This window comes from Leptosomus discolor, chromosome 7 (genome assembly GCF_034619465.1).
Source record: "Leptosomus discolor isolate bLepDis1 chromosome 7, bLepDis1.hap2, whole genome shotgun sequence".
Lineage (NCBI taxonomy): Eukaryota > Metazoa > Chordata > Aves > Leptosomiformes > Leptosomidae > Leptosomus > Leptosomus discolor.
The window spans coordinates 55,642,318-55,657,009 of NC_141397.1; the positions used below are offsets into that span (position 1 = coordinate 55,642,318).

The window sequence follows — 14,692 nt, forward strand, 5'->3', positions numbered from 1 at the left end:
CTGCTCAGGCTTTGGGCTATTTCCTCCCATAGCCCTAAATTCGCAGGGCTTATCAGCGACCCGGGACCCGAGAGCATCCGTAAGAGCTTTGTGGTCTGTGTTTCCTCCTGTCTCTGGGTGCTAATTCAGCTCAACACACCCAGGATGAGGTGCGTGGGGATAAATACCCAGATCATGACCGGTCCCTTGGGCAGTACAGCAGCCGCTGGGGAGGGCTGCAGGGGGTGACTGGGTGCTGCTGTTGGGCGCTGTTGGGCTGAGCCTGGCCTGAGCCTGGCCTGAGCCTGGCCTGCAGGGTTTAACGCAGGCCTTAGCTCAGCTCTCTCCTGAGGAGCACTGCCGAGCTCTCTGGGGGTCTGTTTGTGGCTGTGGCAAGCTGCCGCAGGGAGGCTGTGGCAGGGCAGAGCGGGGACACGCACGCCTGTTGTCTGACGCTGGTGTGAGCGCTGTACGGAGCGGGATGGAGCCCGTCTGCGCCTCCCCGGGGCTGCTGCGGGTCACCGGTGGGCTGGGGGAGGCTGGGCTGCGTCCCCAGCGCTGCGCCCGCTGTGGTTCTTGTGGTTCTTCACCTGCTGGAACACCGTGGCCACAGAGAGCGTCTGATGCTGTGGGCTGGCTGAGCCCCGTCACCCCGGCTGGCGGCACAGACCCCGCGCTCGCTTTTGGATGCTTTTCTTTGCCTCCGCTTGGCCTAGAAACAACATCTCGGAGAAAAATCAAAGCTTGCGGTTTGTGGTTTTTTCTGGGGCTGGAGCGGCGGCAGCACTTGCTGTGACGATATGAGTGGGAGCCCCACGCACGCCGCAGGCTGCGTGGATGTGCTGCGGTGTGTGCTGTGCCTCCAGCGGCTGGCAGAGCTGGCGCTTGTCATGTGGGGGGGCAATATCTGGGTTAGCATCCTTGGCCTGCAGTCACGAATGAGAGGGTAGGAGAGCAGCTGCATGCTTCAGCTCTCCTCTGTCCCTGTGCAGCCCCAGGAGGGGAAGCGGCGTGCCGTGGGGCATCTCGCCTGGGGAGAGGGCATGGCTCAGCGCGCTCTTGCAAGCAGCCCAGGGACGCGCAGGGTGCCTCTCTGCCAGACAGTTGTGTGGGCTGAAGCGTAGCGTTAAGGGGTCGGGAGGGGGGAGCGTGCCCCGTGCCACTGCAACGGGCGCCTTCCACCGAGAGTTTCCTCCTTTGCTCCGTCGTGCCGTGGAGCCAAGGCCGTAGCCCCGCGTGGGTCAGCTTGGAGGTGAGACCCGGTGGAGAGATGCTGCTCTGCCAAGCCTCTGCTGCCGTTGCGAAATGACCTACGGAGGCCTGGGCACCGCTTCCCCCGCCGGCACTGCCTGCTCTTTCTGCCCCAGTTTGTGCCCGTGTGGCTGGGCTGGCTCCAGTTCGGTGTGGCTGCGACGGAGGGGCTTGTGGTGCCTGGGCGGGGGGGGTGGTGCTCCCCTCTGTGTGAGCTCTAAAAAGAGCGGCGGCAGAACAGCCCTATCTATAGCACAGCGAGGGAGGTGCCTGGGAGAGGCAGGGCAGGGCTCAGCTCCAAATCCGATGGTTTTCTCCAGTCCCACTTGGGAACGCGGGGCCAGCAGTGTTGGCTGAGGGATTCCCAGCATGCCCCGGGTGCTGAGATCTCCCTGCCAGCGGACGTGTCCTGGCTTTGCTGGGATTTCCTGGCCGTCTGCGCCCTTCCCGAGGGGGCTTGTTGTCACCCTTGTCAGCCAAAGGCTGGGCTCTCCCCAAATCCCCCCTGTGTCCTCCTCTTCGGGGCTGGGATTTCACTGCAGCACGTGGAAGCTGATGAGGATGGCCCCGCTTGGGACCCTCTGAGTCTGGGGTGGGTGCTCAGCATCCACCCGTGCCTGATGCTCTTGTGGTGGTCTCGGGGCAGCTGCGACCTTGCCTAGCAAAGCCGGTTGTGACAGTTGTGGCCCCTGGTAATTGTACAGGAGAGTTCAGCCGGCTGATGGGCGTTTGCGTTTTGCCCTGTGCTTTGTTTGGGGGGGACACAGGGGGCGGCTACATGTCCCGGGCAGCCCAACCCCGTGTTTGTGGGTGCCGCTGCATCACCCTGGGGTCTCAGCAGCGCCCAGTTTGGGCTGGACGTTGGCGCACTGTGGGCGCAGAGCAGCCCCCGGCAGCGGGCTCTACTCTTGGCTGGTGCCTGTCACCCTCTGGGGGTGCTGGCCGAGGCCTGAGACCTCCAACTGCCCCCCGTGAGAGCATTCTCCCCGGGGCGGTGGTGGCGGGGAGTGTGTCTCTTTAACGAGGCTGGGCTTGGAGCAGCTCTGCTGCTGGCACAGGGAGTGAGGGATGGAGCGAGGGCGGTGAAGGAGCCAGTGCCAGAGAGGGAGCCTGCAGCAGGGAGCGGCGGGGAAGGACCGCTCATCCCCGCCGGGTACCGCAGCCCCCCAGCCGGAGGGGCAGGGAACGCCACCCCCGGGGCCCAGGGCTGTGCGGAGGGCGGGGACCCAGCGGGTGCCGAGCTGAGCCTGCAGCCCTGTGTCATCCTCCTCCTCCTCCTCCTCCTCCTCCTCCTCCTCCTCCTCCTTCAGGTAAGGGCCGGGGGGTGGGGGTGGGGGGGAGCCTGGGACGGCGGTGGCCCGGGACCCTGCGGGTGTCGTGCAGTTCCTGGGTGCCCCAGGGTCGCACCCCCACTGCCCAGGCAGCCGCGGATCGCAGGAGGGGAGAGCGGTGGGAGATGAGGCAGCAGGACCACAAAAGTGCTGAAATCACCACCCGGCATGGAGCCGGCAGGGCTGGCTCTCCTCGCCGCTGGGAACATGCCCCAGGGCGTCAGCAACCGGTGTCCCTGGCCCTCGCCACAAACGTCCCGTGGCCGGAGGAGCAGCGGGACCCTCCTGCAGGGCTGACCCGCCGGGATGGGCCTGCGTCAGGGGAAATCCGTGGGGCTGGGAGGGTTTTGGGGGGGGGCAGGTGCCCGTGTTAGGGTGCATCGAGGGCAAGCGCCTCCTGTTCCCTGGCAGGGGGCTGCGTTTTTTCCAGGGGTTTCAGGGGCTCTGGGGAGGTGCGAGCAGCAGCACAGGTCCTGGACACGGTGGTCCTGGGTGCGGGGCGTGTGTGTGCGTGCAGCAGGCTCTGCTCTCTGATTCAACTTCCCAGCAGATGAAGCAGCAGTGCCAGCCAGGGGACAGCCCTGCCGGCTGGAGGCTCGGGCTGGGGACAGCCCTTCTCCCCATCCCCTTCGCCTGTGGCTGCCAGGGAAATCCCATTCCCCCCACTCCTCCTCTTCGGGCTCCCTGCAAAGCGGCCTGCCCCGCAAGCAGTGGGCAGCAGCCCCGACACCTCCTGCTTCAGTGGCCTCCTGCCTGCTCCAGGAGTTGGGACAGATCCTGCCCTCCTGCCCTTGTGCCCCGTCGCAGCGCAGCGATGCAGGGCTGTCCGCAGGGAGGGGAGGCGAGGGAGGCAGGGGTAATGTGGCGAGCAGGAGGGGCGGCGATGCCTCCTGACTCCAGGTGCTGCTGCAGAGGCTTGGGCTCCAATCTTGTACCGGCCTGTGCATCTGTCACCAGCGGAAATTTCTGCTGGGTTTACCTGTGCTGGGGCTGGCCTCATCCTTCCCCGGGACTGCTCTGCATCCCAGCACGAGTGGCTGTTGGTGCAGCAGGTGAAACTCTGACTACTTCGCAGGCAGCTTCGGAGGGTCCACTGGGCTGAGGCGCCCAGCTTGCTGCAGCAACCTCGCTAGCAAACTCAACCTGCCCACGGGTGAGAAGAGAAACATTAAGTTATTCTGACCTAGAGAAGTGTTAGCTCCTTCTTACCTTCACCGAGGTTTTTTTTTGCCACTGGCACAGCAAGCCGCCCCCAGCCCCGCTGCTGCTATTGCCCCCTCCCTATCAGGGATGCTGCTGGTTAAACCAGCTCCTACTGGCAGCAGGTGGGAAGGGAGGAATAGGAGCAGGCTGCGAAGGCATTGGCGAACATGCTGGGGATGGGGAGGGGGCCAGGGACCTGTTGGTGATGCCACGCTGGCACCTGGGGACAATTTGCTGCCCCAGGGGAAGAGGACGAGGCGAGGACCATTGAGTCTGGTTTTATTCATTACCACAGGGCTTAGAGCAGTCAGCATGAAGCGTGGCGGGGCCAGATGGGGCCTGTTTACTCTGTGAGTGTAAATGTAAAGAGAAGTGATAAAAAGCAGCCAGGATGGCTTCTCCAGTAAGTCCCTGGTAAACAAGCTGGCAGTGCCCCGGCCAATGGGCGGCACTGCAAACAGCAGGCATGTTGCTGAGCATTAACACGGTGCCTTGGGAACAAATGGAAGGTCTTTGGGGTAAATCTGTCTTTAATAATGGCTCAATGTGGCTGGGCTAGTGGAGTCCCAGTCCCCGAGCCTGGCTGGGTGCTGTAGTCAGAGCAGGACACAGGTGAGGGTGTTCTCAGCAGTGGCCTGGCTGGTGTGGAGGAAAACTGGGCTGTGCAGTGACCCTGTGCTGCCTTGTGTGCTGGGGGAGCAGTTTGGGGGGCTCAGCAGTGCACATAGCATCCTGCACACAGGGTGGAGGATTGGCTATGGCAGGGAGTGGTTGGGTGGTGAGGACCTGCCGGCACAACCTTGCGATGCCAACTGAGCAGGTAAACAGCTCCCCTCCAGCATAATGGACTTATTTTCCTGGGATGCAGCCACGTTGCTAATGCACTTCTGCACTTCTCAGGGGCTCCCTGCCTTGTGCCAGCCATGGGCTTGGTCCTGGCGCTGCCTCCGAGGATGTAGCCCTGCTCCACTTTCAAGGATGCTCTGGGAGAGGCACCCTGTGACCGCATGCCGAGGGCGCCCCGAGCCTCCCTTTACCGATGCTCGTACGAGCTGTTCCTGGGACGAAGGCCACAAGAGTGGGGGCACCAGATGGTTCACTCGTACCTGGCCTTGTCCTTGCCCCAGGCGCATTGCATGCTGGAGCACCGGCACACAGCGTGACATGGGGATCTCCCTGCTGTTGGGTTGCAGGTGCTTGGGGCGAGCAGGGGATAGAGCACGGGATAGAGCACGGAGGTGTAGACCCATGCCTGGAGCGGGACCCACACACACTCTCCATGGAGAGGCAGGGCTAAGGCTGACCTGAACATTTTATGCAAATACTTGGTGGCACTGGGTGGGGTGATGTTAGAGAGATGCCTTGGCTTTGGGCAATCATTTGGGATGCTGCTCCCAGGTGGCTTTTCCAAGGGGAAGAGAGGCGTGGAGTGGGTTGGTGCCCTGGCTGGAAGGCATCCCCAGCTGCTTCTCTTCCCACAGCTGCTGCCAAAGGGCGGGATGCTGGATCTGTCCATCTCTGAGCAGAGTGTTACTTGCCCGGAGGCAAAGAGCATTGTCCCCCGAGCCTTGCTCCCCCCCTGCAGTGCCTTCTTCCCCTCTGTGCTTCTCTCTAGTGCAGTGCTGAACTTGTTGTTAATTATTAAACCCCCAGCAAACACTGCTCACTGTTTTGTCCTAGTTACACTGTGGACTTCTCACCCTTCTTTTTTTTAAAAAAAAAAACAAAATACCCTGGTAACCTCTGTGGGTGGATGGAGATGGGAGCAGCAGACGACACTCTCCCAGCCAGCACAGAAGATGGTCTGAGGAGGTTCTGGAGCCACCAAACTGCTGTGGGGTGGCTGAGAGATGGGCTGCATGTGGCTGGCTGTTACCTGTCCTGTCTAGGAGTCCCTGGTTTTCTGCCAGGGCTTGGGGCTTGTGCCTAACTGCTGCTGCCCATGGGAGAAGTCATTTCACTGCCCAGCAGCCAGGTTAATTTACCTGCAGGTGGAAGAGCTGTCTGTGGGTTCCTGTGGCTCCAGACCTAGTTTGCAGGTGTGCTAGGGTCTGAGCAAAGACCCTCGGTTCAGATCTCTGTGTTTTGTGGATGCTGCAGAGTGGCATCCCTGGGACAGGGAAGGCTGGGGACCTGCTCACCCCTTGCGGGCTGGGCAGATGGAAGTGGCTTGTGTGCACAAGCCCCTTCGCCTCAGACCCTGTCCCCGAGCACCCAGCGTCTGCCTCCCCTCTGCCTGCAGCTGCCTGCTGAGGTACCATGCCGGGCCTGTATGCCCTCTCCTCCTGGGAGGCTCTGCCCCTGAAGAGCTCCAGAGTGAAGGCTTGTGCCAACGGGTACTCCCTGAGCATCACCACTCAGCTCGTGTACACCAACCCTTATGAGGAGCCCGTGGAAGGTAAGGGAGAGCTATCGGGTCTGGCAGGGACCCGGGCTGCCTGTACAACTCCCTAAAAGCACCCATGCTGGAGAACATCCCAACTCCAGCCCACCTGTGTCCCAGCCCCCAAACCTTGCTCAGTTTGGGGAGCAAAGGCAGAGGCCAGCGGTGGTGGGGGCACCGCCAACACACAACATCATCCTGCAGGCAGGAGAAGAGCGAGGCTGAGCAAAAACATTCCCATGGCTGAGGAAGAGGGGGGTTTCATCCTCCCTGCCCTCCTCTGGGGCTAGTGAGGCTCTGGGCCCTTCCCTCATGTTGCCCCATTCTCCTACATCTAAATCACCCTGCGAGTCAGATGGGCTCTTAGCAGTGCTGCCATGGGCTATACTGTGTCACGGTGGTGTCCGTGCTGGGATCTGCCTCGGGGCTCTCTTCTGCCCACAGGCATCTTCATCTACCCACTGGAGGAGTCGGAGGTGGTGGCTGGCTTCGAGGCGGCAGTGGGCAGCCGGCGAGTGACGTTCCAGGTCCAAAACCGGCACCGGGTACAGGACTGCTGCCTCCAGTGCGGCCCCAGCCCCGGCCGGCCGCACCGCTGTGCCAGCGGTAAGTGCCATGGCATGGGGAATTGTGTTGGGTCCTCCTGGCTGGGAGGCTCAGAACAAGCAGGGATGAAGCATGGGGGAAGCTGAGAGCCCCTTCCAGGCCACCCTGGTGTCTTGGGGGTCTCTGGGGCTGGAAATGTTAGCCTCCCCTTTCTCCTCCCTCCACCTCTCCTGGGGTTTTACCCATCCCTTTGCACGGCCCTCATTACACTTGTGCTCTGTTGTCCCCTTTGAGAGTAATTAGTGCAACTAACGCCCTCTCTCTCCAATCTTGCATGCCCCACTGATCTCCCCACCATCCCTCCCCTGCCCAGGCCACCTCGTCCTGGATGAAGATGCGGAGCGCTCCACCTTCATCATCGTCACAGGCACACTGTGCCCAGCGGAGAGCCTGGCTGTCACCCTGAGCACAGCACAGGAGCTGGCCACGCTGCCGGATGGGGCCCTGCACCTCCTCCTCCCCCCTGTCCTCATGCCCCGCGTCCCCGCCGTCCCCGAGAGCGAGCCGGCAAGCTTGTGTGACGACAGGTTGGCCCTATGGTGATTTTCATGGCTTCCTCAGTCTCTGCCATCCCGGGGGGGGATGCCGATGCTGGGCGAGCAGGGAGGGGGGTGGGAGCCATCACCTTCTCTCCCCTTGCAGCCCCACCAGCTGTTTTGGGGGGCCGGGTGCCCGGACCCAGCCATCCCCCGTGGTGCCTGTGGAGAGTGTGGACATCTTTCGGGGACAGCCCTACAACCCTTTTCCTTACGAGTTTGCCTTCGAGCTGCTGGTGAAGGGCCCCTGCTTGCTGGCAGGTAGGGGGGTGGCTCTGGGCAGTGTCGATTGGGGAAAACTTCCCCAAAATGTGGGCAATGTCCCCCCAGGATGGTGTTCCCCTGGACCCTCCATGTTCCTAGGAGGATGCAAGCCCCCTTCCCCGGGCATCCTCTTGCACTCCCTACACACAAGGAAGCCCTTTCCCCATCCCAACTCCAGGGCTAGAACCCCCAAAAGTCACCCCGTGTGTGGCTTTGGGCAGCTCTGTGTCATCAGCCTCCTTCCCCGGGGAGATGCAATGAACTGGGGAGAGGACAGGCAAGGAGGGGATGCAGATCAGTGGGGATGTGCTCCTGGCCACTGGCCCAGTTAATCCCATTAGAGCTGGCAGGGAGCAGCCGCTGATGCTGTGCTGGGTCTGGCACAGGTGCAGAGCCCAGCGGGTGGGGGGACAAGGTGGGGGGATAAGAGGGGCTACCCCGCCTCCTCCTCCTCCCCACAGGGCTGGAGAGCCCATCCCACGCCCTGCGAGCCGATGCTGACCCCTGGGCCAGCTCTGCCACCACCACCTGCGTCACCCTGGCCGAGCCCCATCGCTACGACAGGGACTTGGAGATCATCCTCTACCCCTGCGGTGAGGGGGGACGGTGCCCTCAATGGGTTTGGGGAAGACGGGGCATTGCCCCAAAAGCATCTGGAGCATCCCCCAGCCTCCTGCAGCACAGGGTGGCTCCCAACCCCCCCTGTGCCCCCCAGAGCCCCACCACCCCCACCTGGTGATGGAGGATGGCACCATGACATACCCTGAGTATGAGGCTCACATCCGGAGCCGCCGGGATTACATACGGATCGCCAGGAAGGACAGCAGCGGCGAGAGACAGGTGACAGGGAATGGCCACTGCCAGCCTGGTGGGAAGGAGGAGGAGAAGGAAGAAGGGGGGGAGCCAGTGGGATGGGCATGAGGAAGACTTCGGCATGGGCTAGGGGGGTGTGAGAAACCCCCTGGCCCACCTGGCTTGCAGGTGGCTTTCGTGCAGAAGCGTTTTCACAAAGACATCTTCCCCAACCCTGTGCTGATGCTGAACTTCTGCCCGGCGGTGGAGGATGTCCCCGGGGACCTGCAGAGTGTCACCCGTGAGGTCCTCTTCCTCGTCGACCGCAGCAGCACCATGAGTGGTCCTGACCTCGACAAGGTCAAGGTGAGGCACGGCTGCGGGGCCAGAGATGTTCCCTGTGTGGCTGGTCCTTAGCAGCCCTCCCCGGTCCCCGCTGTCACCCTAGGAGGCTTTGCTGGTGGCCCTGAAGAGCCTCCCGTCGGGGACGCTGCTCAACATCGCCAGCTTCGGCACTGATGTCAAGCCGCTCTTCCCATCCAGCCGCCTCTGCAGCAATGTGAGTGCTGCCAGGCAAAGCCCCCCACCAGCCCCTCCCTGTCCCTCTTCCCGGCTCCCTGGTGTGGGGTCGGGGCTGGCGAGCTTGGGGGACCGCTGCGAGGCCGGCTCTCCGTGCGGGCAGGAGGCACTGCGGCGCTCCTGCGAGCACCTCACCGGGCTGCGGGCAGACATGGGTGGCACCAACCTGCTGGCAGCCCTGGGCTGGGCGCTGGTGCAGCCCCTCCACCACGGCTACCCCCGCCAGCTCTTCCTCTTCACCAACGTGGCAGCCGGCAATGCGGGCAGGATCCTCCGACTGGTGCGCAGGCAGGCCAGCACCGTCAGGTAAGACACCGGCACTGCGGTGGTGTCATCGTGCTCTCCATGTCCCCTGGGCTGTTCCCACTGATTTCACCTTCTTCAGCCCAAATCTTGCATCCACCAGCCCTGAGGGTGTCCTTCACCCATCACATCCCCCAACCTCACTGGCTCAGCTTCCCCTGGGGTGGCCCAACCTGGCAGACAGCTGGGGCGGCATCTCTGGCTATCAAATACCCCTGCTCATCCCTGCTGCAGAGCCTAGCACCGGCTGGGCCATGGCTTTTCATCACCTGGCTCTCTCCTGCAGGTGCTTCAGCTTTGGCATGGGCCCACGGGCATGCCGATGGCTGCTGAAGGGCATGGCCAAGGTGAGCCGGGGCCGCGCCGAGTTCCTGAGCCCTGACGAGAGGCTGCAGCCCAAGGTAACACCCAGGCAGGGACGGGGGGTGCAGGGGACACAGGGGCCACCGCGGTGTCTGACACTGGCTCCTCTCCCTGGCCCAGCTGATCAAGTCCCTGAAGAAGGCGATCGAGCCGGCCATCAGCGACATCACCATTGACTGGTACGTCCCTGACAGCATGGAGGCTCTGCTCTCACCCACCGAGCTCCCGGCCCTCTACCCCGGCGAACGCCTCATCAGCTACTGCATCCTCTACAGCATCTCCCGCTTCCGTGACAGGCGCCCACTGGTATGACCAGCACTGCCCTGGTATGGGGAGGACAGCACGTTCCCAGTGCCACCAGCTTCTCCCCATGCTGGGCAGGTTGACGGTGGTGCCCTCTCTCCGCCAGGGCCGGGAAGGGGCTCGCCGGGGCTCCCGGGGCTCAGCCTTCCCCTCTCAGGAGGAGGTGCCCAGTCCCGGGGAGAGCCGCCAGCCGCCTCGGAGCACCCCAGGATCCAGGGATGCCTCCTTGGAGCTCTCCGCCGGGGGCACAGAGACGTCGGAGCGGAGTGAGTGGGGCTGGGGCTGGGGCAGGGGGCAAGTGTGGGAGCCGTGGGCTGACTGGGTGTGCGCTTGCTCAGCAGGTGCGGATCCCATTTCTGGGGGAGACATCTGGAAGAGGATTTACCAGCCCTCCTACATCCAGGAGCAGTATGTCCTGACGCACTGCTCTGTCAGCACCGACCGCAGCCGGGGGCTGCTCTCCCACAGCTCCACCAGCAGTGAGTCCACCGGCTCCCGCGACGTAGCCCCCGAGGGTGGCTCCTCAGCCCCAGGTGCTGATGCCACCTCCCAGCAAGGCCAGAAGAGCCTGTCCCTCTGCGAGTCCTCCACCAAATCCGCCCCGCTGCCTTCTGCCCCGGCTGGCACCAAGGTAAGGTTGCCAATGGGGTGCAAGGATTCACGCATGGAGGACTTGCTCCCAGCTTAGCTGGGGTCTCGCTGCCCCATTGTCCCTGGGCATGTGGCCAGCAGGCTGGAAACTGGAGCGCTGTAGCCTGGATTTTAAGCAAGGATCAGCCATGGGTGATGCGAGGAGGATCCTAGGGTAGTTTTCCACTGCTGGAGTGGGACAGCTGCGGACCAAGCAGCTGGTCCCCCACCTTCCCTGGCCAGTAGTCAGCTGAGTGGTTAACAAACGCCCTAGCCAGCTCAATTCCTCGTTGATGCTGCAGAAATCCAATGAAAATAGCTGGGCTGACATCGTATAATGAACCTGCCAAGCTGGAGAGGAGGGGGTGGGCTGGCTGAGCTCCTGCCTGGCTCCTTCAGTGCTCAGCCAATGCCGCCTGATGCTTCATTAGCGATGGGCCACATCCCTGCTGCTTCATACCTGGGTTGAAAACCCAGCCAGGTCACTGGGATGGGGAGAGGCAGCCCCCCCATCCCATGACGATGGCCCCAAGGCCGGGTGAGGCCAGCTGTCACCCGGCTCCGGGACACGCTGCTTCCCAGTGGCATGGGTTAGGTAACGGGCTCCCGCCGCACAACAGCACAGCTGGTGCCCTTTGCTGCCGAAATGTCAAGCGTAAGTGATTTCCCCGCAGCGTAAACGATCCCCCTCGGGCTCCCTGCTGCTGGGGCGAGAAGTGGCACGGGTGCCGCTGCCCTGCCGTCGCTTTTAGGTGAAGCATGTCAGTGCAGGGACATCAGTCTGCGCTGGGGACTGCATCCCACCGTAGCATCATCCCACCTGAGCGACTGAGCTAAGCCCCCCTCCTGCACACACAAAAATTCCCGCCAACTCGGCATCAGCCTCTCAGCCCCCGGGGATGTGTTGCAACACAAACTCCTGTCTCGGTGCCTTTGGCCCTTCCCACGGGTATGAGTCGTCTGGCGAGCATCGCCCGTCGCCCCGGGAGGCTGCTGGGTGCCAGTCTGCAGACCGACGGGGCTGGGCGTCAGCCAGCGGCTCCGGCCAACAGCCGGCCGTGGCCGCAGGTGCCCCATCAAGGCTTGGCGCAGTCTGGGCTCTGTGCCGGTGCTTTTGCTGGGCTCGCCGTCAGCCACCCCCTCGCCGCAGGTGACGGTGGCCCTGAGCACGGAGGAGCTGGCGCGGCGGAAGAAGGCGCTGGCACACGCCGCCCTGGCCAGCCGCAGCTTTTCCTCGCCGCACGGGGAGCTGGACGCCCACCGGCTCTGCCAGGCCCTGGAGAAGGTGTCACAGAAGAGGAACAAGTCCCTGGAGGGGCGGCTGGATGAGCTGGGACCCCGGGCACTGCGGCTGCAGCCCAGTGCGGTGGAATTGAGTGCGTGCTGGCTCCGGGGGGGACGAGGGTGGTGGGGACAGAGCAGGGTGCTCCCTGATTGCTAAGCCCACGTCTTGCCGTTGCCCAGATAACCTCCTCTCGCCCACCCACCTGGACTGGGACATGCTGGTGGAGCCCTCCTACCTCTTCAGTGCCTCGCCGGCGCCCGAGCAAGGGGAGCCCAGCCTGGGCGATGCCAGCCCGCCCCTGCGCTGCCAGGTGGTGATCCACGCTCTGCGAGCTGGCAAGCCGGTGTCCTGGGAAGTGACAGCCTCGCTGGAGTCACTGCTGCAGCCCCGGGAGGGGCCGGGCAGGGAGGAACCCCCACGGTGGGCAGCCAAGGCCTGGGACAAGCCACTGCACCACTTGGCAGCACGCTCCGTCATCCGGGACAATGAGAACGCAGCGCAGCGGGAAGCCGAGCTGGAGCAGGGTGGGTGCCAGTGCATGTTCCCCCCCACGCCGGTGCAGCCCCGACATCCTCCCACCTCTAACCGCCTCACTCCGGGCAGGTTTTGCCCGCCGGTTTCGCCTGAAAGCCGTGCAAACCAGCAAAGCCTGCAACGTGCCTTCTCTCTACACCCGCCTGGTGCCCGTGGACGGTGCCACGCAGGCAGCCCTGCTCGCAGCCACCGAGGTGTGGAGCACAGGTACAGCCGAGGGGGCCTAGTGTGCTGGGAAGGGGGCAGCAAGGGGACAGAAGGCTGAGGTGGCACCATCCCTTGCAGCTGGCTCGGCCAGCCGGCCACGAGGCGCTGCAGCAGGGAGCTGGCATCACAGGAGCTCCTCAGCCGGTCTGGGTCAGCAGCGGGATGCAGAGGAGCAGGATGAGGCCCCGGTTGCTGCAGGTACCAACCCAGGCCCTTACATCCACTTATGCTCCCCAGGGACCCCAGGGCTCAGGCAGGTCCCTGGGGACCCTCGGCTCGCAGCTGCGTGGGGCTGGTCCTGGCTGGAACGCTGCGAGTGGCAGGGGAGAGGCACCTGCCCCACACTGTAGAGGGGACATGGGGCAGCAGCTCTGTGCCGTGAGGGTCCCAGGAGCCCTCAGGGCTTTGCTCTTTTGCAGAGCAAGATGAGACCCCCGGGTCTCCGGCCAGCGTCTCCTCCCCTACCTATGGCTGGGAAAAGCAGAACTGCTCAAACGGTGCGTCCTGGGTGGAAGGGGCCAAAGGCTGGATGGTGGGGGACTAGGGGGTGCTCCTGGCGCTCTGTTTCTGGCAGCTGAGAGCAGGAGCATCTGCCCTTGCTGCCTAGGGCACGTGGGCCAAATTGCCTTTGCCGGCACAGGGGAGTGGGACGCACCTCTGGCTGCACCATGGTGCCCCCCCCGTGCTCAGTTCTCCCCCTTTGCAGGGCCTCCAACCAGCCCCTCCACCACCTCCATGGGCTCCCAGAAATCCACGGAGAGCATCGCTGGCTCCAGGTGAGGCTGAGGGGCGGGGGATGCCAAAAAATTGCGGGGAGGGGAGGACAGTGCCACTTCTTGAGTGCTGCAGGTCCAACGTACCCTGCTAGCTCCGGTGGCATAAGGGCGGGTTTTTGGTGCTCCAGCCCCCTTCCCTGCAGCAAGCTGGGGTCCAGCTGCCCTTTGGGAATTGCCCCCCTCCTGTTAACTCACCCATTTGCCCCACAGGTTCAGCCTGAGCAGGCGCAGGGGGCCCAGCCTGGTGCTGCGCCCGCAGTGCCTCAGCCCGGAAAGCGAGTGCTCCAGCAACCACGCCAGTCACGACTACCTCCCGCTGGTAAGGACCCCGTCCCTGTCCCAGCCCGGGGGTGCCGAGCAGGTACCTTCCCTGCTGGGTTGCAGCCGAGCCCCCCCAGGCGCTGCCCAGCAGCACCAGCAGCAGACCTCTGCTGAGGATGCAAACCCAGTGGGTGCCTGCTCAGCCCTGCTGCACCTTTGTGCGACCCTGAGGGCCGTTGCTGGCTTTTCTGGAGTGCCCCAGGGACTCTCCTGCAGCTCCCACCGCTGAGTGCTGGGGGCCACGGCACGTCTGTGCCCCTGCCTGGTCCCCCCAGTCGCCTGCGTCCCCATTGCAGGTGCAGCTGCAGCAAGCCCGGGGGCCGTTCCAGCTCACCGAGACCTTCTCCGAAGTGGTGCAGATCCCCCTGGACCGCCTGCGACGGGCCTCTCCTTATGCCTCCCACCGAGCCAGCCTCAGCCCCACATCCCCGGGGGCCAGGAACAGCCCTGAGGCCAGGCCCGGTGGCGAGGAGGGCGAGGAGCCCACTGCAGCCCCACAGCCGGGCTCACCCCCATCCCGCAGCACCTGCTCCGAGGTGCCCAGCGCGGCCGTGTGGGCGCAGGCAGACAGCGGGCACGGCTCCGAGTCCGACACCGGCCCCCACTCGGCCGCCCCCTCCGAGGCTGGTGTGAGCTGGCAGGACGTGGGGCCAGAAGACCTGGAGAGCGCCAGCTGGGCCACGGCGGTGGCCCTGGCGTGGCTGGAGCATCGCTGCGCCGGCTTCTTTGAGGAGTGGGAGCTGGTGGCAGCCAAGGCGGACGCGTGGCTGCAGGCGCAGCGGCTGCCCGAGGGGGTGAACGTGGGCTGCCTCAAAGGGGCGGCCAGGCACTTGTTCCTGCTGCTGCGTCACTGGGACGAGAACATCAAGCTGAACATGCTGTGTTACAACCCCAACAACGTTTGACGGCCGCTGGAGGGGCCAATAAAGACACCTGGCTCTGCACTGCCTGCGGAGGCGTTTGTTACGGGTAGAGGCCCCGTTCAGGCCATGCTGGGGCTCACCAGAGCCCTGGTGTGTGTGGGGTCACCCCCTTCCCAGCCATCT

At 64.0% G+C, this 14,692-nt stretch overlaps 1 protein-coding gene across 1 annotated transcript; it reads left to right on the forward strand.

Moving 5' to 3' along the window:
- Positions 1 to 6,023: 6,023 nt before the first annotated feature.
- On the forward strand, positions 6,024 to 14,551 carry VWA5B2 (von Willebrand factor A domain containing 5B2). The gene is made up of 21 exons (XM_086468087.1): positions 6,024 to 6,162; positions 6,592 to 6,753; positions 7,067 to 7,292; positions 7,396 to 7,550; positions 8,015 to 8,146; positions 8,269 to 8,393; positions 8,535 to 8,711; positions 8,794 to 8,904; positions 9,028 to 9,230; positions 9,514 to 9,628; positions 9,711 to 9,896; positions 10,000 to 10,159; positions 10,235 to 10,524; positions 11,674 to 11,899; positions 11,988 to 12,332; positions 12,412 to 12,549; positions 12,628 to 12,747; positions 12,969 to 13,046; positions 13,256 to 13,325; positions 13,536 to 13,644; positions 13,943 to 14,551. Exons 1-21 carry the CDS (start codon positions 6,024 to 6,026, stop codon positions 14,549 to 14,551), a joined length of 3,876 nt encoding a protein of 1,291 aa, XP_086324213.1.
- Positions 14,552 to 14,692: the final 141 nt, after the last annotated feature.